Source organism: Dermacentor albipictus, chromosome 1, assembly GCF_038994185.2.
Source record: "Dermacentor albipictus isolate Rhodes 1998 colony chromosome 1, USDA_Dalb.pri_finalv2, whole genome shotgun sequence".
NCBI classification, from domain to species: Eukaryota; Metazoa; Arthropoda; class Arachnida; order Ixodida; family Ixodidae; genus Dermacentor; species Dermacentor albipictus.
This window is the reverse complement of record NC_091821.1, coordinates 124,985,193-125,003,049: the sequence shown is the minus strand read 5'-3', so window position 1 is coordinate 125,003,049 and position 17,857 is coordinate 124,985,193. Positions and strand designations below refer to the sequence as shown.

The 17,857-nt window shown below is 44.7% G+C and overlaps 1 protein-coding gene across 1 annotated transcript in view; it reads right to left on the bottom strand.

Moving 5' to 3' along the window:
• The window catches only part of LOC139049717 (dnaJ homolog subfamily B member 14), an 83,797-nt gene that overhangs the window by 53,986 nt on the left and 11,954 nt on the right, over positions 1-17,857 (bottom strand). Inside the window, exons 3-4 of the mRNA XM_070525468.1 lie at positions 13,663-13,937; positions 3,082-3,135 (exon numbers count right to left, since the gene is read on the bottom strand). Of these exons, the coding sequence (XP_070381569.1) occupies positions 3,082-3,135; positions 13,663-13,937 (329 nt within the window). The remainder of the gene's footprint in view (positions 1-3,081; positions 3,136-13,662; positions 13,938-17,857) is intronic.

Below are 17,857 nucleotides of genomic sequence, written 5' to 3'. Positions count from 1 at the left end.
GAATGAAGGATTCTGGCATTGCTGTCATTCACTTAAGATTTCCACTGATGACCATGGTGACTCGAATTCCACTGCTTCGTTTCGGTAGATGCTAACGCCGTTATTGCTCTTTTGCGTATTACGTTTGCTGCGCTCTGCACTTGCTGAGCTCCGCGAGTTGTCCGAATTAACCAATGTGTGGCCAAATACGTCCAAATTAACAAGAGTTTCGTTGCATACATCTGCCGGGACCAAAGGATGAGTCCGAATTATCAAGGTTTTACTGCACTACTGGTAAGGTTACACTTCCCCGCACCATAACAGAGGTTGTATTTTCTCTATTGCCCCTTTCAGCGATATCACTTTCAATGCACAGTGATTGGCTGTAATGGAAAGAGTGGATGTGATGAAAGGTATGGTACATTTCCCATTGGTGTTATTTTCACATTGCACAGTTCTCGAGCACATTGGCAAGATGCCTGTCATTCTAGTGAGGCATTTGAACACTGGACGTTAAATCACAGAAATGTGAAAATATTTCGGAGTGATCGAGAATACAACTTTTAATTTGTGTGTTATGTCTGATGCAGAGCTCAGCTGTTCGCAAACAATGAAGGCACATTTTTGCAGGCAATGTGCTATTCATGATGCCCTTGGCTGTGGCAACAACAACAAAAAAAGAGATGGCGCCACAGCAAGAGAAAGCGACAATGCCTGGCTTTGCATGAGGTTTTGAGCTCTTTGTACAAAGGGCACTACAGACAAGAGGACAGAGGGCGAGGTGTGGAAAAATTAAGGAAGTAGGAAAAGAAAAAAGACTGTTTGGCTGCTAATTTATTTGCCCATGTAGGCAACCTCTTCCTGTCGCACCTTCCTCTTCCTGTCGAATCATGTAGGCCTCGACTATCTCACGTGTGTGCTGGTCTTTATGTCAAAAAAGAAAAAAAAAGAGTCTGGCTAAACTAGGGGATGGCATCCACCAGAGCAACACTGTAAGGCATAGTTGCTGCTTTAGGTAGCCTTCAGGAAGCATGCGTGCTCCCCGAGAAGGGTCACTGAAGCACCGTTCCATCAGCTCTATGTATGAGTGATTGCAAGACAGTAGTTTCCGACACACCACTTTCATGCAGCACAGGACAAAAAACAGTCGCATGCGTCGCATCGCAGGCTACCTTGACCTTTCGCTCCCCTCCCTGCCCAGGTGTCCCAAATAGTGTGGTGCTAAGAAGACAATGGCGTGCTCCAACCTTTCCAGTGAATAGTTCAAACAAATGTAATGCCCTGTGAACACAAGGCCTCACAACAATACTGCTGTTATCCTTGTTCTCCTTGGGACTGTGGCCTCCACTTAGCAGGCACACGGTGAGTAGCTTTTCAGCAGCACGGTGCAGGATGTGGTTCGGAAAGCCTGGTGCCACCAAGCTCTGGACAAAGCTTGCCTAGATTTTGTGGCAACAAGACCTAAAGATCACATTCCCTAAGGCTGTAGCCACAATTCTCCACTTCACGAGCTTTGAGTGCAAGGATGTGCATGGAAGGAAGGCTTTTTGCACTTGAGAGGCAAAGTACGAACACAGACCCCCACTGCACCATCCCAGAAAACACACAAGCTTCGTCCATAAGTTAGTGGCATGGTTGCAACCCAAGCAGCAACTTTGCCTTACACTGTGGCCCTTTGAAAGTTCAGCAAGGCCCATTTTCCTTCTGGACACAAAGACCAGCCTACATGATTCAGTGCAAGATGAACATGTGATCGAGCAAACATTCGGTATTTTTTTTTCGCACGAACAAGTTACCCACATGGTCAATTAAATTAGCAAGAAAACAGCTTTTTGCTTTCCTACTTTATTCATTTTTCTGCCCTGCTTTTTGACCTTGTCTGTCACACCCTTTGTTTTGTGAACATTGTTTTTTTTGTTTTTTTTTTTTTGCTTGTTATCCTGTCATCCTTGGTCCTAACTGCCGATCTTTCTCTGTATATATTTTGATGCATGCAAAATAAATCTTCAGTTGCAAGTCAGCACTGTCTATCTTTCTTGTCTCGTTATTCGCACAGTTTCCATTCTAAAGACACTAAGAAAGCCTTCTCAGTTTACATATCCATTTTCATGCTATACCTATTTTGCTTTGCTTAAAAAAATTTTTACAGCCACTAACGGTAAGAAGCAAGGTTTATAACCATATTTATTCTAATGCAAGCTTTTTCCTTAACCTCATATTACTTATAAATCATGAACCCCAATGTCAAACCCCACCTCCTGTCTTATGTGAAAGGTTCGGTTATTACAATATGGCCAAAGCTGTGCCATATCTTCAGAGATCTAGTTTTGCATGACCACTGCAAGTCACAGCAATTAACTTTTGCAAATGGGAAAATATTGTTAAAACTGGCCAATACAAAGGGAATGCCTTTGATCACCATCATCAATGGGTCCTCAAGAGAATGAAGTGACTTGCCGACAGTTGGTGGAAAGAAGTTATGGAACGTGCCAGAAAGTAAACAATTCACCAAATATAATTTTAGTTTTAAATGTTTATTTTATATTTATTTTAGTTTTTAATTTTACGAGGCTTTTTTTTTAAGGTTAAGACACCTACATAGCAAGCCTGTATGGTTGATTACACCATTTGATACAACGGGATTACCTGAAGCCCTAAAGATCAAATGATTCAAAACAAGTTGAAATATATTTCCCTGCTGCTGGCAACTTAGCATGTCACAAGAGCAACAAATAAAATACTGAGGTATAAGAGACTAGTTCATGAATGTTGCCTCGATGTACATAATAAGAAGGTGCCTTTGTGCAGTTGCCTTCTTTCCGGAAATGCAACGAATGAACTAGACTTTCTGAGTCAGTTGTACCACCTTATATTACTGTTCATACTCCGTTTTCATTTATTGGAGTGCACCAACTACATGCTTGCTTTATAACTGTGCCTGCCTTATAATTGAATAAGTATTTTATATTGGGCAAGATACATTACAAATTTCAAAAGCAAATAGAGTTTGGATACCAATTACATGGTGTTACAGTTACAAAAATATCACAAAAGCAAAATAATCACTCACTCACAAAAAAACATCACAAAAAAATAACTCACTTGAAAAGGCATTTCCGAAGAACATGTTGAAAAGCTCCTCTGGAGATATGTCTCCTGGTAAGAAAATAAATACGCATGTAGTTAGCACTGCAGCAGTAGAAGCAATGATGGTTCATACAGAGCAACTTTTTCAATGTGAAAGAAAAAAAGACGTAGCTGCAGCCTCAAATACAAATTACATGGCCGACATTTTAACAAGACTGTAATATGTGAATAAAACTAACCTGCTGGCTTAATACATGCTAAGCCTGACAAAAAAATGGCATCCCAGGAAAAAAAAAGGAAATATATACATACCGTATTTTCTTGCGTATAACCTGCCACCGTGAATAACTCATATCCTCAATTACTACAGCCCAGAAGCAAAAAAAAAATTACAAAATAGGCACATATAATCTGTGGAAATAACCACATGTAACAACACTCCATCCAATCTTTGCAAAAACGGTCTCCATTCACGGAATGTGTAACTCATCCATGTCGTATTTTCAGCCAGCAGCTCTGTTCCTCCATTCTTCGGTGATGCTGACAAAGCTGGATTCACAGAATGGACGTTATTGGCAACTACAACTAATTGACTGCCCCCTAGCAACCATGCTGAGAAAGAGACCATCAAGGTTCAAGCTTGAAGCAAAAGAGCACCCCCAATCACGGCACACACCGAATGCCTCGTACTTCTAAGATCATCTTGATGCCGTCACATACAACCCCAAAAATGAAAATATATGGATGTAAATCAAATAAATTACGCGGTTTTACGCGCCAAAACCACTTTCTGATTCCGAGGCGCGCCGTAGTGGAGGACTCCAGAAATTTTGACCACCTGGGGTTCTTTAACGTGCACCTAAATCTAAGCACACGGGTGTTTTTCGCATTTCGCCCCCATCGATATGCGGCCGCCATGGCCGGGATTCGATCCCGCGACCTCGTGCTCAGCAGCCCAACACCATAGCCATTGAGCAACCACGGCGGGTAAAATACATGGATGTCAAAAGATTTGTTGTGTATCATTATGTGTGTCATCACAGTGGGAAGAGAGCAATGTATGATTTCATCTTTTCGTGAAAAAAGCAGACAATGCGCATTGGAGAGCAACTTGGATAAGAAACTTTGCATTGGGATAGGGTGATGACTGACACTACAGTCAAGCCCACTTATAACAATTTTCAAGTGCCACAAAAATTCCATCGTTATAACCGATAATTGTTATAACGGGGTTGCATGAAAACGCAAAATAGGGGGATGGCAGAGCTGTTATGAGAAAACTACAATGACAGGGAGGCCAGCGCCCCTCTTCACCGCGTTCCTCCATCCTGCTGCCGATTGTGTTCACTCTAACTGCTTCCTGGGTGCTCCAATCATGTATAAAGGGTCACGACTGTTGGCGTTAAAGAACGGCACTGCTTTACCAACTGCAAAGAGGGATCATGGGTGGCAAGCAATATGCAAGCACCGCCGAGGCATCACTTTGGTGGCCCCAAAAGGGGCCTTTTAAAAAATGCGAGAAGGTTGCCACAGCAGCCTGTCAGCTCGAGAAATCCATAAGAAACGCTGAGGCAAGATCGCCACAAGCATCTAGCCACGTACTTCACACTGGCTTGCATGAGAAAACCCTGTCCGTCAGCCTTGCACGCTTTACGTGAAGCTTGCCGACTTCCTCCTCCAAGGCATCTAGGCGCTCCCCGTAGTGCTGTCGCAGAAGGTTCCTCGTGACAACGAAGCCCCGAAGGGACTGAACGATCTGCCAGGCCTCCTGTGAGGGCAACGTTCAGGCAGCCTGCCCTACCAGATCATCGCTGCCATCGTCGCCGTCACTATCTGATGCAAGCACGTTCGCAACGATCGCCTCATCGGTTAGAAGCTCTTAGTTTCCAAACCTATAGCCGTGCACTTTCTTTTCACTGGCAACATCATGCATTGCCGATGATCAGCAGGCTGATCAGCCATCTTCCGTTTCGTCGGAGAGTCAAACGAGGCTGAAAAGCTGCATTGCCAGGTACCATTTCGACGCAACCAACAAAAACGAACGCAAATGATTCAGCTGTTTGTAGAACTGTGCTGAGTGAGGAGCCGGCAAAGCGACATGTGAGCAACCTGCGAGCAGCGCAGCTGGTGCAGTCCATTAGTGTTTAGGAGGGCGGGGCAGCGTAGAGCTATGGGCGCAGCCCATTCGTGTACAGAGGGGTGGAAGGGTGACAGGAGAGAGGCGCGCCAAGATGGCTGGAAAATGAGCATGCGGTGGCTGTTGGAGCAGCAGCCCATCGTGCAGTGGCTCGAATTTCTTGTTTTCGGTTTTTTTCTTTGCATGGATTTCACTTTTCCCTACCTTTTGGCTCGGACACCCAGCAGCTGAATTCATCCGATAATGCGGCACTGGGGCATTGTAACAAGCAGGTTATTTCACTATGGAAACCATAAAAAATTTACGGTGATTGACGGCACAGCAGCTTCTTACTGTTATAACTGACATATTGTTAAAACAAAGTGCAGTGGTGGCGTAGAGGTAGAGCATCCGCCTCACATGCAAGAGGACCGTGGTTTGAATCCTGGTGCCGCGCAATTTTCCACCGGATTCAAAAACGAAAAAATCCGCATGTTGATAAAATTGCACAAACAGGCCTGGAGTGCGGTCTGATCCCGGTGACAAGAACCGGTAACGCACTCCCTCACCAGAGCAGGATTGGCCACCCTGGTGCAGTACTTGGCCACAACCTCCCATATGAACACAACAATCAAACCCCGGCCCTCAGTCCCCAGCAGCTGCGAAGCAGCTGACCACGGCGGCGGTCAGACCTGCAACGCAGCAGAGGGTGCTAAGAATCCCTGGATCTGGACAGGCCGCCATTGGAATCAGAACCTGGCAACGTTTAACATTAGAATGTTATCTAGTGAGGCGAGTCTAGCTGTAGTAAATGTAGTAAATGTGATGTAGCTGTAGTAAATGTGATATATTAGCGCTCAGTGAGGATAGGAGGACAAAAGAAGCATATACAGTGCTAAAAAGCGGGCACGTCCTGTGCTATCGGGGCTTAGCGGAGAGGCGAGAACTAGGAGTCGGATTCCTGATTAATAAGAATATAGCTGGTAACGTACAGGAATTCTATAGCATTAACGAGAGGGTGGCAGGTCTTGTTGTGAAACTTAAGAGGTACAAATTGAAGGTCGTACAAGTGTACGCCCCTACATCCAGTCATGATGACCAGGAAGTCGAAAGCTTCTATGAAGACGTGGAAGCGGCGATGGGCAAAGTCAAAACAAAATACACTGTACTGATGGGCGACTTCAATGCCAAGGTAGGCAAGAAGCAGGCTGGAGACAAGGCAGTGGGGGAATATGGCATAGGCACTAGGAATAGTAGGGGAGAGTTATTAGTAGACTTTGCAGAACAGAATAATATGTGGATAATGAATACCTTCTTCTGCAAGCAGGATAGGTGAAAGTGGACGTGGAGGAGCCCGAATGACCAGACAAGAAATGAAATAGACCTTTTACTCTGCGCCAACCCTGGCATCATACAAGATGTGGACGTGCTCGGCAAGGCGCGCTGCAGTGACCATAGGATGGTAAGAACTCGAATTAGCCTAGACCTGAGGAGGGAACGGAAGAAACTGGTACATAAGAAGCCGATCAATGAGTTAGCGGTAAGAGGGCAAATAGAGGAATTCCAGATCAAGCTACAGAGCAGGTATTCGGCTTTGACACAGGAAGAGGACCTTAGTGTTGAAGCAATGAACGACAATCTTATGGGCATCATTAAGGAGTCTGCAATAGAAGTCGGTGGCAACTCTGTTAGACAGGTTACCAGTAAGCTATCGCAGGAGACAAAAGATATGATAAAGAAATGCCAATGTATGAAAACCTCTAACCTTACAGCTAGAATAGAACTGGCAGAACTTTCGAAGTTAATCAACAAGCGTAAGACAGCTGACATAAGGAAGTACAATATGGATAAAATTGAACATGCTCTCAGGAATGGAGGAAGCCTAAAAGCAGTGAAAAAGAAACTAGGAATAGGCAAAAATCAGATGTATGCATTAAGAGACAAAGCCAGCAATATCATTACTAATATGGGTGAGATCGTTCAAGTGGCTGAGGAGTTCTATAGAGATTTATACAGTACCAGTGGCACCCACAATGATAATGGTAGAGAGAATAATGTAGAGGAATTTGAAATCCCACAAGTAACGCCAGAAAAAGTAAAGAAAGCCTTGGGAGCTATGCAAAGGGGGAAGGCAGCTGGGAAGGATCAGGTAACAGCAGATTTGTTGAAGGATGGTGGGCAGATTGTTCTAGAAAACTGGCCACCCTGTATACGCAATGCCTCATGACTTCGAGCGTACCGGAATCTTGGAAAAACGCTAACATAATCCTAATCCATAAGAAAGGAGATGCCAAAGACTTGAAAAATTATAGACCGATCAGCTTACTGTCTGTTGCCTACAAAGTATTTACTAAGGTAATCGCAAATAGAATCAGGAACACCTTAGACTTCTGTCAACCAAAGGACCAGGCAGGATTCCGTAAAGGCTACTCAACAACAGACCATATTCACACTATCAATCAGGTGATAGAGAAATGTGCAGAATATAACTGACCCTTATTTATAGCTTTAATTGATTACGAGAAAGTGTTTGATTCAGTAGAAACCTCAGCAGTCATGGAGGCATTACGGAATCAGGGTGTAGATGAGCCGTATGTAAAATACTGAAAGATATCTATAGCGACTCCACAGCCACCATAGTCCTCCATAAAGAAAGCAACAAAATCCCAATAAAGGCGTCAGGCAGGGAGACACGAGCTCTCCAATGCTATTCACAGCGTGTTTACAGGAGGTATTTAGAGACCTGGATTGGGAAGAATTGGGGATAAGAATTAATGGAGAATACTTTAGTAACTTGCGATCTGCTGATGATATTGCCTTGCTCAATAACTCAGGGGAGCAATTGCAATGCATGCTCACTGACCTGGAGAGACAAAGCTGAAGGGTGGGTCTAAAAATTAATCTGCAGAATACTAAAGTAATGTTTAACAGTCTCGGAAGAGAACAGCAGTTTACGATAGGTAGCACGGCACTGGAAGTGGTAAGGGAATACATCTACTTAGGGCAGGTAGTGACCGCGAATCCGGATCATGAGACTGAAATAATCAGAAGAATAAGAATGGGCTGGGGTGCGTTTGGCAGGCATTCTCAGATCATGAACAGCAGGTTGCCATTATCCCTCAAGGTGAAAGTGTATAACAGCTGTGTCTTACCAGTACTCACGTACGTACGGGGCAGAAACCTGGAGGCTTACGAAAAGGGTTCTACTTAACACTTTCGAGACCGGCCCATAGGCCATCGATCATATATGATTGACGGTTTTGCGCGCACTGCCACGTTCAAATTTCCGCGCGCTTGGACATGTAGCTCCATCTAGGAGGTTGTCAGGAACTAGACTCTCGGTTTCGGCATAGTTTCTTTCGTTTTCCAGCAGGTGGCGATACGCGAGAGAGAATTTTCTAGATTGCGGCGGCGGCGGACGCAGTGGAAAATGGCGTCGTGCTCGCGTCCGGTCGCTCGAAAAGAACGCCGTCAATCGCGCGATTCCGCTGCTTCGGCAACGGATTTTTTTGATGAACCGAGCAGCGAAGAGTCTGAAGACGACTTCGGCAGCTCCGATTTTATTTCGGACTCCAATTCGGATGATGATGAGCCACGGACTTCATCTAGTAGCCGAAGGTGAGCATAGTTCCACATTCAGTTCTCTCTGGAGTAGGTGAACGGGCTCGCTATATGTTCTCATTATTTTATCTTTACATGATAGGGTCTCAACAAGCTACGGTAATGATCTGCTGCCGCCAGCGCAGAAGCGGATTCAGTTTTCGCCGAGACGGGAACCTGGCGTGTACTTGGACGCAGAAGTGGGCATGGCGCTCAGAAGCGGATCAAAGAAATTCTTGACTGCTCTGGACTTCTTCTTTTTTTCTCAATGAATGTGATCGAAACCATTTGTGACAACACGAACAAGTATGCTTGGACTCACATTTTGGAAAAACCAACGCATGCTTGTTCCGACGGATCTTGGGAAGAAGTCACCCCAAGTGAAATGCTAAAGTTTATCGGACTCGTAATTTACATGGGCGTTGTGAAGGTTCCTCGGCTGAAGCTGTATTGGAATGTAGGAGATCTGTACAGCGGTCTGCTCCCACCACAGATCATGCGGCGACGCCGGTTCATAGCTCTACTCGCAATGTTGCAAGTTGCAGACTTGGACAATGTCACTCAAAATTCAAGAGGAAAGCTCCGATACATGTGGTGGCTCCTGCAGCACATGAACGAAGTGTCAGCGAATCTTTTCCAGCCACATCGCGATCTTTCCGTGGATGAGCGCATGGTGAAATCGAAAGGGCGCTCAGGCATCCGACAGTATATCAAAGATAAACTAACAAAATGGGGCTACAAGCTGTGGGTCCTAGCTGACCCTGGCACCGGATATACTGTGCAGTTTAGTGTGTATACCGATAAGCGTGAGCAGCCAGTGCCCCATGGGTTGGCTTTCGACGTAGTTTGCCAGCTGTGTCACAGATATCTTGATCAGGGCTACAGGATCTATATGGACAATTTTTACACTTCTACAAGCCTGTTCAGTCATCTTCTCAGCCGAAAAACATTGGCTTGCAGAACCACATGCAAGGATCGCCGAGGATTTCCTGCCGAACTGAAGGATGCACGGTGGGAAAAAAAAAGCTCGACGTGGCGACATTCGATGGTTGCGCGATCAGAACATCCTGTACCTTCAGTGGAAAGACCGGCGTGTTGTCAACATGATGAGCACGATTCATACTGCAAATGCCACGGTCACCGCAAAAAGAAGGGAAAGAAGGCAAAACTCCTGGACTCGGATATCTGTAACAAAGCCTCTGCTGATCCATGATTATAATGCTGGCATGCTAGGCGTAGATAAATCGGATCAAATGATTGGATATTATAATGTTCTCATGAGAAGCGTACGGTGGTGGAAGACTCTGTTCTTCCGCTGCGTCAATATTGCATGTGTGAACAGTTTCATACTCTTCCAAGCTCACCACACATTGCACCCAGATTCCTGAGCTGGCACGCACTGCCAGGTTTGACCACCTAGCTTTTAGAGAAGAGCTCATTCGGCAGCTTCTGACTCTTGACGGTGCCAAGCAAGCACACACGCCTCCACCACCCGTCGCAAAACATGCACTCCACAAGCCGGAAAAAGTGGCAAAACGCAGAAACTGCAAGCTGTGCTATGAGCAGAAGAAAATCGAGCTCAAAACGAATGTCTTTTGCAGCACATGCCAAGTTCACTTGTGTTTTACGACTGCCCGGAACTGCTTCGTCGAGCGGCACAAGAACCGTGGGACCTGAGTGGCTGACCACTGGTGCAAGCTAGATTTCACACAAAAAAAAGACAGTTGTAGATACGCGTGCCAAATTTTCACAAGCAAGAAACGAGGCATTGTAGCACATTTTGTATATCTTGAATTTTTTTTATTATGTTTTTCCACTTGTATATCCATGACTTTTCCAACTTTTTTATGTTGTTCTTTCAGCAAATCTTGAATTTGAGATTTTTTAAAAAATATTATATATCACTTTTAAGTCTAACCTTTCTTTATGCATGAAAGACCATCTAATTAGCTACATTTTGATAAACATTACAGCAATATAGCGCAATGACTATTTGTAATAAAAAATAATTTTTGACACCCATCAGAATTGCCTGTTTTTTCCTCGGTCCCGAAAAAGTTAAATTGAGGACGCCGCAACGAGCAATGGAACGAATAACGATTGGTGTAACGTTAAGGGATAAGAAAAGAGCAGATTGGGTGAGGGAACAAACGCGAGTTAATGACATCTTAGTTGAAATCAAGAAAAAGAAATGGGCATGGGCAGGACATCTAATGAGGAGGCGAGATAACCGATGGTCATTAAGGGTTACGGACTGGATTCCAAGGGAAGGGAAGCGCAGCAGGGGGCGGCAGAAAGTTAGGTGGGCGGATGAGATTAAGAAGTTTGCAGGGATGGCATGGCCAGAATTAGTACATGATCGGAGTAGTTGGAGAAGTATGGGAGAAGCTTTTGCCCTGCAGTGGGCGTAACCAGGCTGATGATGAGGCTAAGCTTGTGGCGTACGTCGCTGATATGCACGATCAGTCCCTGCCAGTGAAGTGCGACATGGTCATGAAACAAGCCCGGATCTTCGCCTTTTAAGGACCTGCTCCGCCGTGAGTACAACGAGTGGCTGGCGGCAGAAGACTGGGAAATTACACCAACCGGACATGTCATAAGAGCCTCCCTGACGGCTGTGTGTGGTTGGGTGCATTCAGCGTGGGCTGCTGTTCCACAAGATGTCGTGGTGTGATCGTTTGCCAAATGTGAAATTTCGCTGGACAACGACGCGCTGTGGGACCGTAGCAACGATGATGATGGCAGCACCAGTGAAGACAAGTAGTCTAGTGACCATGTCAGCTACTAATAAAATTTCATTATCGAATGCGGCCTCGGCTATTCTCTCCTTTTTTCTTTTTTCCTGTCACGCGATATGCGGGGGTTGACTTACATACGAGTCGACTTACAGTCGTGTAAATACGGTGTCACTAATGCTTTTAGCAGCAGGAATATTCTTGCTAATGTACTTTTGTCTGCAGGCACGGTAGCAGGAATGATAACTGCCTCGGAAGGTCTGAAGTTGGCATGACACATGCCACGAGGCGACGTATTGTTTTCATAGCATGCTTTAGTTTAGCAGTGCAAGCAGAAGATGCTGTTACAGTCGAACCTGGCTATATCAAACTCGCAAAAAAACGCCTATCAGTTCGATATAGAGCATAATTCGATATAAGCCTGCTAAATAATTGGATGTCATAAAAGCACATACCATTTATGAAATCACTCTATTGATGAAACTAGCTTCGTTTCGCACGAAATAGTCCTGCATTTTCTTCTGCTTGGGCAATTTCGCTGCGTGCGAGGCACGCACTTCCCCACGTTGTCTAAGGAGTCGGAGCAGCTGAGGCCGCAACTAGTGCGAGCGCACCAATCACTTCGGAGGACGTGGGCCAAAGACGGTCGTTGCTTTCCTCGCTGTGGCCATTTTCACTTGTGCTAGGCACGATGTCGGCAATGTGGTCTTCGTTTCCGGGCTTTCCCGTGGTCGCCACACCATCATTTGCGCTCACAAACTCGTCCACCATTGATTCGTCAACAGCTTCCAGCTCGCTCCAAACTTCGGCAACAACAACAACGGCTTCGTCGCATTAATCAGAATTTACAGTCATCACCAAGCACGCGGAAGTCGGTACGGCTGAAGCTATTTTGGATGAACCACTCGCACATGGCCGTGCGTACGCATCGGGCACCACGGGCACTACGGGCACCGGGTCGAGAGTTAGGCCACTTTAGCCCTAATTTCCCCCTTCAAGATCGTGCCGAGAGTGCACCTCGGATCTTGTACGTTGCGGGGACATCCGATTTGTCACCACGTTCGACCCGGTTTATGATTTCGAGCTTCACGACGAAAAGCGAATTCTGCCATTTCATCACGCCAACACTGCGGGAGAATGCGCACACAATGAATCAGATAAGCAGCGGTCAAGCCACCGGCCAATAAACCCACACATGCTACCTGAAGGTAGCATGTGGGTTTATTGACTGGTTGCCTTCACGCGAAAAAGATCACATTCTCATAACGCCTGCGGTAGAAAGGATGTTCTACATCCGCCGCCAAGGTCTGTAAGTGGTGGCGCTGGCTAACACTCCCAAGGTTAGTTCTAGTAGCAACACAAATACCCAAGAAAGTGGATGGGGAAACAGTGCCGCGGTAGCTCAATTGGTAGAGCATCGCACGCGAAATGCGAAGGTTGTGGGATCACTCCCCACCTGCAGCAAGTTGTTTTTTTTATCCACTTTCATTTCCATTAATTTATAGCTTATCTCATTTATTAAGCATACATGATTTCCCCTATGTTGTCCTTGGTGTCAGTGTTTGTTGGCTTCTTGTGATATTACTAATAAAAAAATCGGGCCCCTCAGTTAACCCCCTTTCTTCTAGTTTATGCCTCTTTATCCAGATAGATGTACCTTTCACTACCATTTGCACCCTCCAATTATTTCATCACCAGTGTGATGTAGCAAGCGAGTTTGATGCAAGCACATCGGCAGCAGTTCTTTAGTCTCCTTATATCTGCCAGCAATGTGTCACACATTGCACACCTTGCACTGAATCGAAATTAAAACAAAATCTCTGCTTGTGACTGCCACACAAGCATAACGCCAACCCATTTCATGTGCAACGAACTAAAACGAAACAGTGCAAAACATTCCCACAATATTTATGTCTTTCAAGCTGGAGTGACGATTGTGGGGTTGCATACTCCGCTGCTGCTGCATGTCAACTGGACGCTAGCACCTCTCTCTCTTGCCTCATTGTGGCATTCTGGACTTGTCTGAATAAACTGATGCATACAGCCAACTACCAGAGCAGCTTACTCATACTTAATAAACAACTATTTTCTAGAGATGCAATGCAGGCTCAGAAACATTTAGTTGCTGATAGCCGAGATGCCTACCTTCAAAGCCCCGGCTGTAGTCATAGCTGTCACCAGTATAGCTCTGCTGCTGAGGTGGTCGGTTGCCATTCATGTCGTACAGCTTCCGCTTCTCAGGGTCACTGAGCACAGCATAGGCATTTCCAATCGCCTTAAAGGCATCTCCTGCTCCAGGAGCCTTGTTTTTGTCGGGGTGCACCTGTAGTGCCAGCTTACGGTACTGCTTCTTGAGCAACTCATCATCTGCATCCCGGTTCACACAGAGCACCTCGTAGTAGTCTTTGCACAACTTCGTTCTGCAAAAGTAAAACATCCAAGAACCTCAGGGAATAGGCTTACAAACAGGAGAGTTTGATGCATCACACCAGTTGAAGTTACTGCTACAAGCAGAAAAGCACTTCGAAATGAAAAGCGTACAAGCAGAACATGGCATATTAAATTAAATGGCATGTTTAATGCTGGGGTATTATGTGCCAAAATAACAATCTAATTATGAGGCACGTTGCAGTGAGGGACTCCAGATTATTTTGGCCACTTGAGGTTCTTTAATGTGCACCTGTATCTAAGTACACAAGCGTTTCTGCATTTCACTCTCACTAAGATGCAGCTGAAGCAGCTGGGATCAAACCCACGACCCCAGTAGTGCAACACCACAGCCAATGGGCTACTGTGGTGGGTCATTTCAGAATGATCTGATTAATGACACATATGTGATGTTTTGGTGAAGCCAGCACGTTCCCTGGGTTGACTGAATTCAAATGTTGCCAGATTCTATTCAAAAGTACCTTGGTCACAGCAGGACCATTAAAAGATACCACAAGAATGTGCAATGCTGTACAAAACAGAAAGCAGACTAAAAACTGACTAGAATATATAATTACTGCTTTCAGCAATCAGTTTGAAACAGGCAGATTAAAAACTAACAAGCATAAACACTGCCATATGATGAGGCTGTAGCATACATACAAATGTCGACCAATTTTCGAAAACCGAGGAGACAGCAAGAATGTCCATAAATTTGATGTCAAAAAAAAAAGGGGGGGGGGGGCAATGTCAACGCTTGCTAACAAGCAAACAGTTGACAGTTGCCGGCTGCTTGTTCACAGATACAAAAGCTGCCATCAGTGAGCTCGACTTCAAGTTCTGATCGTCATTGACGAAAGCACCAACCTTTTCACGGTGGCTTGATGCCCGCCATCACACCAGCCAGAGATTAATTCTGGTTATGATCACACTACATTGCTAGGTTAATAATGTGCATTCTTTTATCGGAAGTTGGCAACCAAAATTATGGTTTGGTACTGAGTCAATAAACCATCTTTTCACAGCAGCTAAACAGCATGCTAAAGGCAGAGAAATCTGCCTAATGACTAGCATAAGAGCAATAACTTGAATAGTGAAGAATTTGCTCCTGGCTACCATTCTTGTGATATCAAGTGTGCAGATCATGTCGCAAACATTTAGCGAAACACTCTACGGCTTCCGCAATTTCTATTACCCTTACACATGATTAGAGAGAGTAGGTGGCGGTGCTGCTGGGTTGCCCAAATAATTGAGCAGGTTGAAAAATCAGGTATTCAAAGGATCAGTCTGAGGGTAGTGATAATGCACAAATTCCATGGCAGCAATAATGAACAACACTAACATTTATCACTAAAGTGACAGACAAAATACAACACATAAATCAGTATGTACATAACTGCATTTATAAACATACATGTCAACTGCAACCCTTCAGCTTATAGATGGCAAGAAGAGATACAACGACAACATACTTTGCCACATCCTCCCGCTACCTGCACTGACTGCAGCTCCTCATGGTGCAGTTTCATTTGCAGCATAGCTGTAGCAATGAAATGGGCAGGCTGGCACTAAAGGCACAGCATTCCCGCTACTGTAAACTTTAATATTCTCCCCAGACATCTAGACTAATCTGGGAACTACAGGAAACCAGGATATTCGTACTAAATCTCTAAATGTGATTCAATGAGTAAAGAACCCGAAAGATTGCTAAATTAAACCTTGGTCAGAGCACAAGTTCTTGTATGCAACAGTAATTACCGTTAACTTATTATGACCAATCATAACACTGCCGGTGCAATTTTCATCAAAACTTGCAAATAATGAAACAATAAAACAAGTATCACATCTTCAAAAAATAGAGAAATATTTATTGGTTGTCCAGTTACAATGGTGTATTACATCTAGCACACTGGGCACATGGGGTTTCAATGGCCAAGGCACTTGTCGGTGCACTCCTAGCTCCTCGTACGAAATTTTTGAAAGCACCCTTTTTCAAGCCACAAAGTGGCCATGCATTGCTCTCATCTCCATGATGCTCGGCCGTGACAAAATCAGCATCACAGCTGCTTTCCGATTTTTTCGGGGTAGTGACCGTGACCATGCGCCGCGGGCGTCCAAACACATACAAAGATACTCAGCAAGCACGGTGACGACACGCCAACACCGCAAGTGTGGCTAAGGTGTCCTCAATAATATTGCGATGAAACCATTTTGGTGGAATATTGTTGCAGACTTTGCTAACCTACAATAACTGCAGACAATGCTCACGGCAAAAGAATCAGTGTTGCCGTCGCCTTCCTCCTCATACATTTTTTTCAGTTGGTTCAGCTATCACAATCACAATATCAATGTCCTCTTCTATGTTTTCTGCACTCACAACTGCATCCAAAGCATCGCGCAAGCGACAAAATGGCTTTCTTCTGAAGAAAAACTCTGCATTCGTGCGGAAACACAAGTGAAAAAGAAAGCACCGAATTGCCACTGCTAACACCCCAGTGTACTATGTAAAGTACACCAAACTTTAACTGTGTTTCATTCTTTGAAATAAAGCCATAGATTCGACCGTTTGTTTTTAACACTCTTAACATATGTACTGAACACCATAAAAACATAATGCAAATACATAAAGCAGGCGAGCAGAAATAAAAAGTGAGTACTCATCTCAATTCGTAGTAAGACCATAGTTATGCTGGAATTCACGCGAAATTATTACCTATGGATGAAACAGTAGATTCTACTTGGTGCTAAAGTGTGTGTGTACCCCCTGGGTACAAGAAACGGAAATAGCTAAAAGCAAATATTCAGCTGTTCAAGAGGTAGGGATGCAAAACCAAGTGTACTACCGTATTTACTCGCATAATGATCGCACTTTTTTGTCAGAAAAATTTACGCAAAATCAGAGGTGCGATCATTACGCGGGTTAAATTTCCCGCGAAAAGAACACAAATTTTTTTCATCCCGCGTTTTCTGCGGGACACCAAAACGAAAATGGCGGCCGCCGGAGCAAGCCGAATGCGATTTTTTTTTTCTTCTCGTGAGTACATTACGTGCATTGAAACAGTTTCTTCCGTATCAGTAATGAATAATATCGTTAATATCGGCAAGTTTACGGCAATAACGTAGCCATGTCAACTTTGAGGGGACAGAAAAAGATGGGCGCGCTTAGCTGCCAGTGACAGAAACACATGGCCGGCGTGCTGCGGAAACTGCGGCATCTGTCTTCACTACTATCCGAATACGGCACGTTTCCGCTAAGGGTGGGTCAATATCTTAGCTGTGTTACAAGAGTTGGCATATGAATAGGCTACACTTTTAACGTATCAGTGTAAACGTGGCTACTATCGTTGCCCCTCATGACTTGTTGCGTGCCCACATGTGCAGATGAGAAGAATCGAAAGGCGCCTTTTTTGTTGTTGTTGACCACAACCATTATAAAGCCTACACAAAATAAAGGCAAGTTTGGTTGCAGCTTTTTTTTAGTCATGGAAGTGCAGAAAGTGATGAAAGTAATGAAATGAGGCATCTACTTAAGAATATTTGGTGCGTGCAGACCGCTTGGTTTGTCTTGAAGGGTCGTTCGCGTAGCATTCGACAGATGGTAAGCACGATCATCATTAGCTAGACTTGGCACACGACATGTCACTGCGGCAAGTTCGGGGTGCGATCATTACACGGGAAATAAAAAAATTTGAATTTTGACGACAAAATTCAGGGATGCGATCATTACGTGAGTGCCATCATTATGCGAGTAAATACAGTAGTTCTATTACAGTGGGTGCTAATGGGTTAAGACACCAGCATACAGGTGTTCAGCACAAACACATCCTTTGTAATGTGGGAAGTATCAAAGAAACTTTCTTGTAACCAAAGCATATCCTATTATAATGAAATGAGCAGTGTGCTGCCAGCAAAA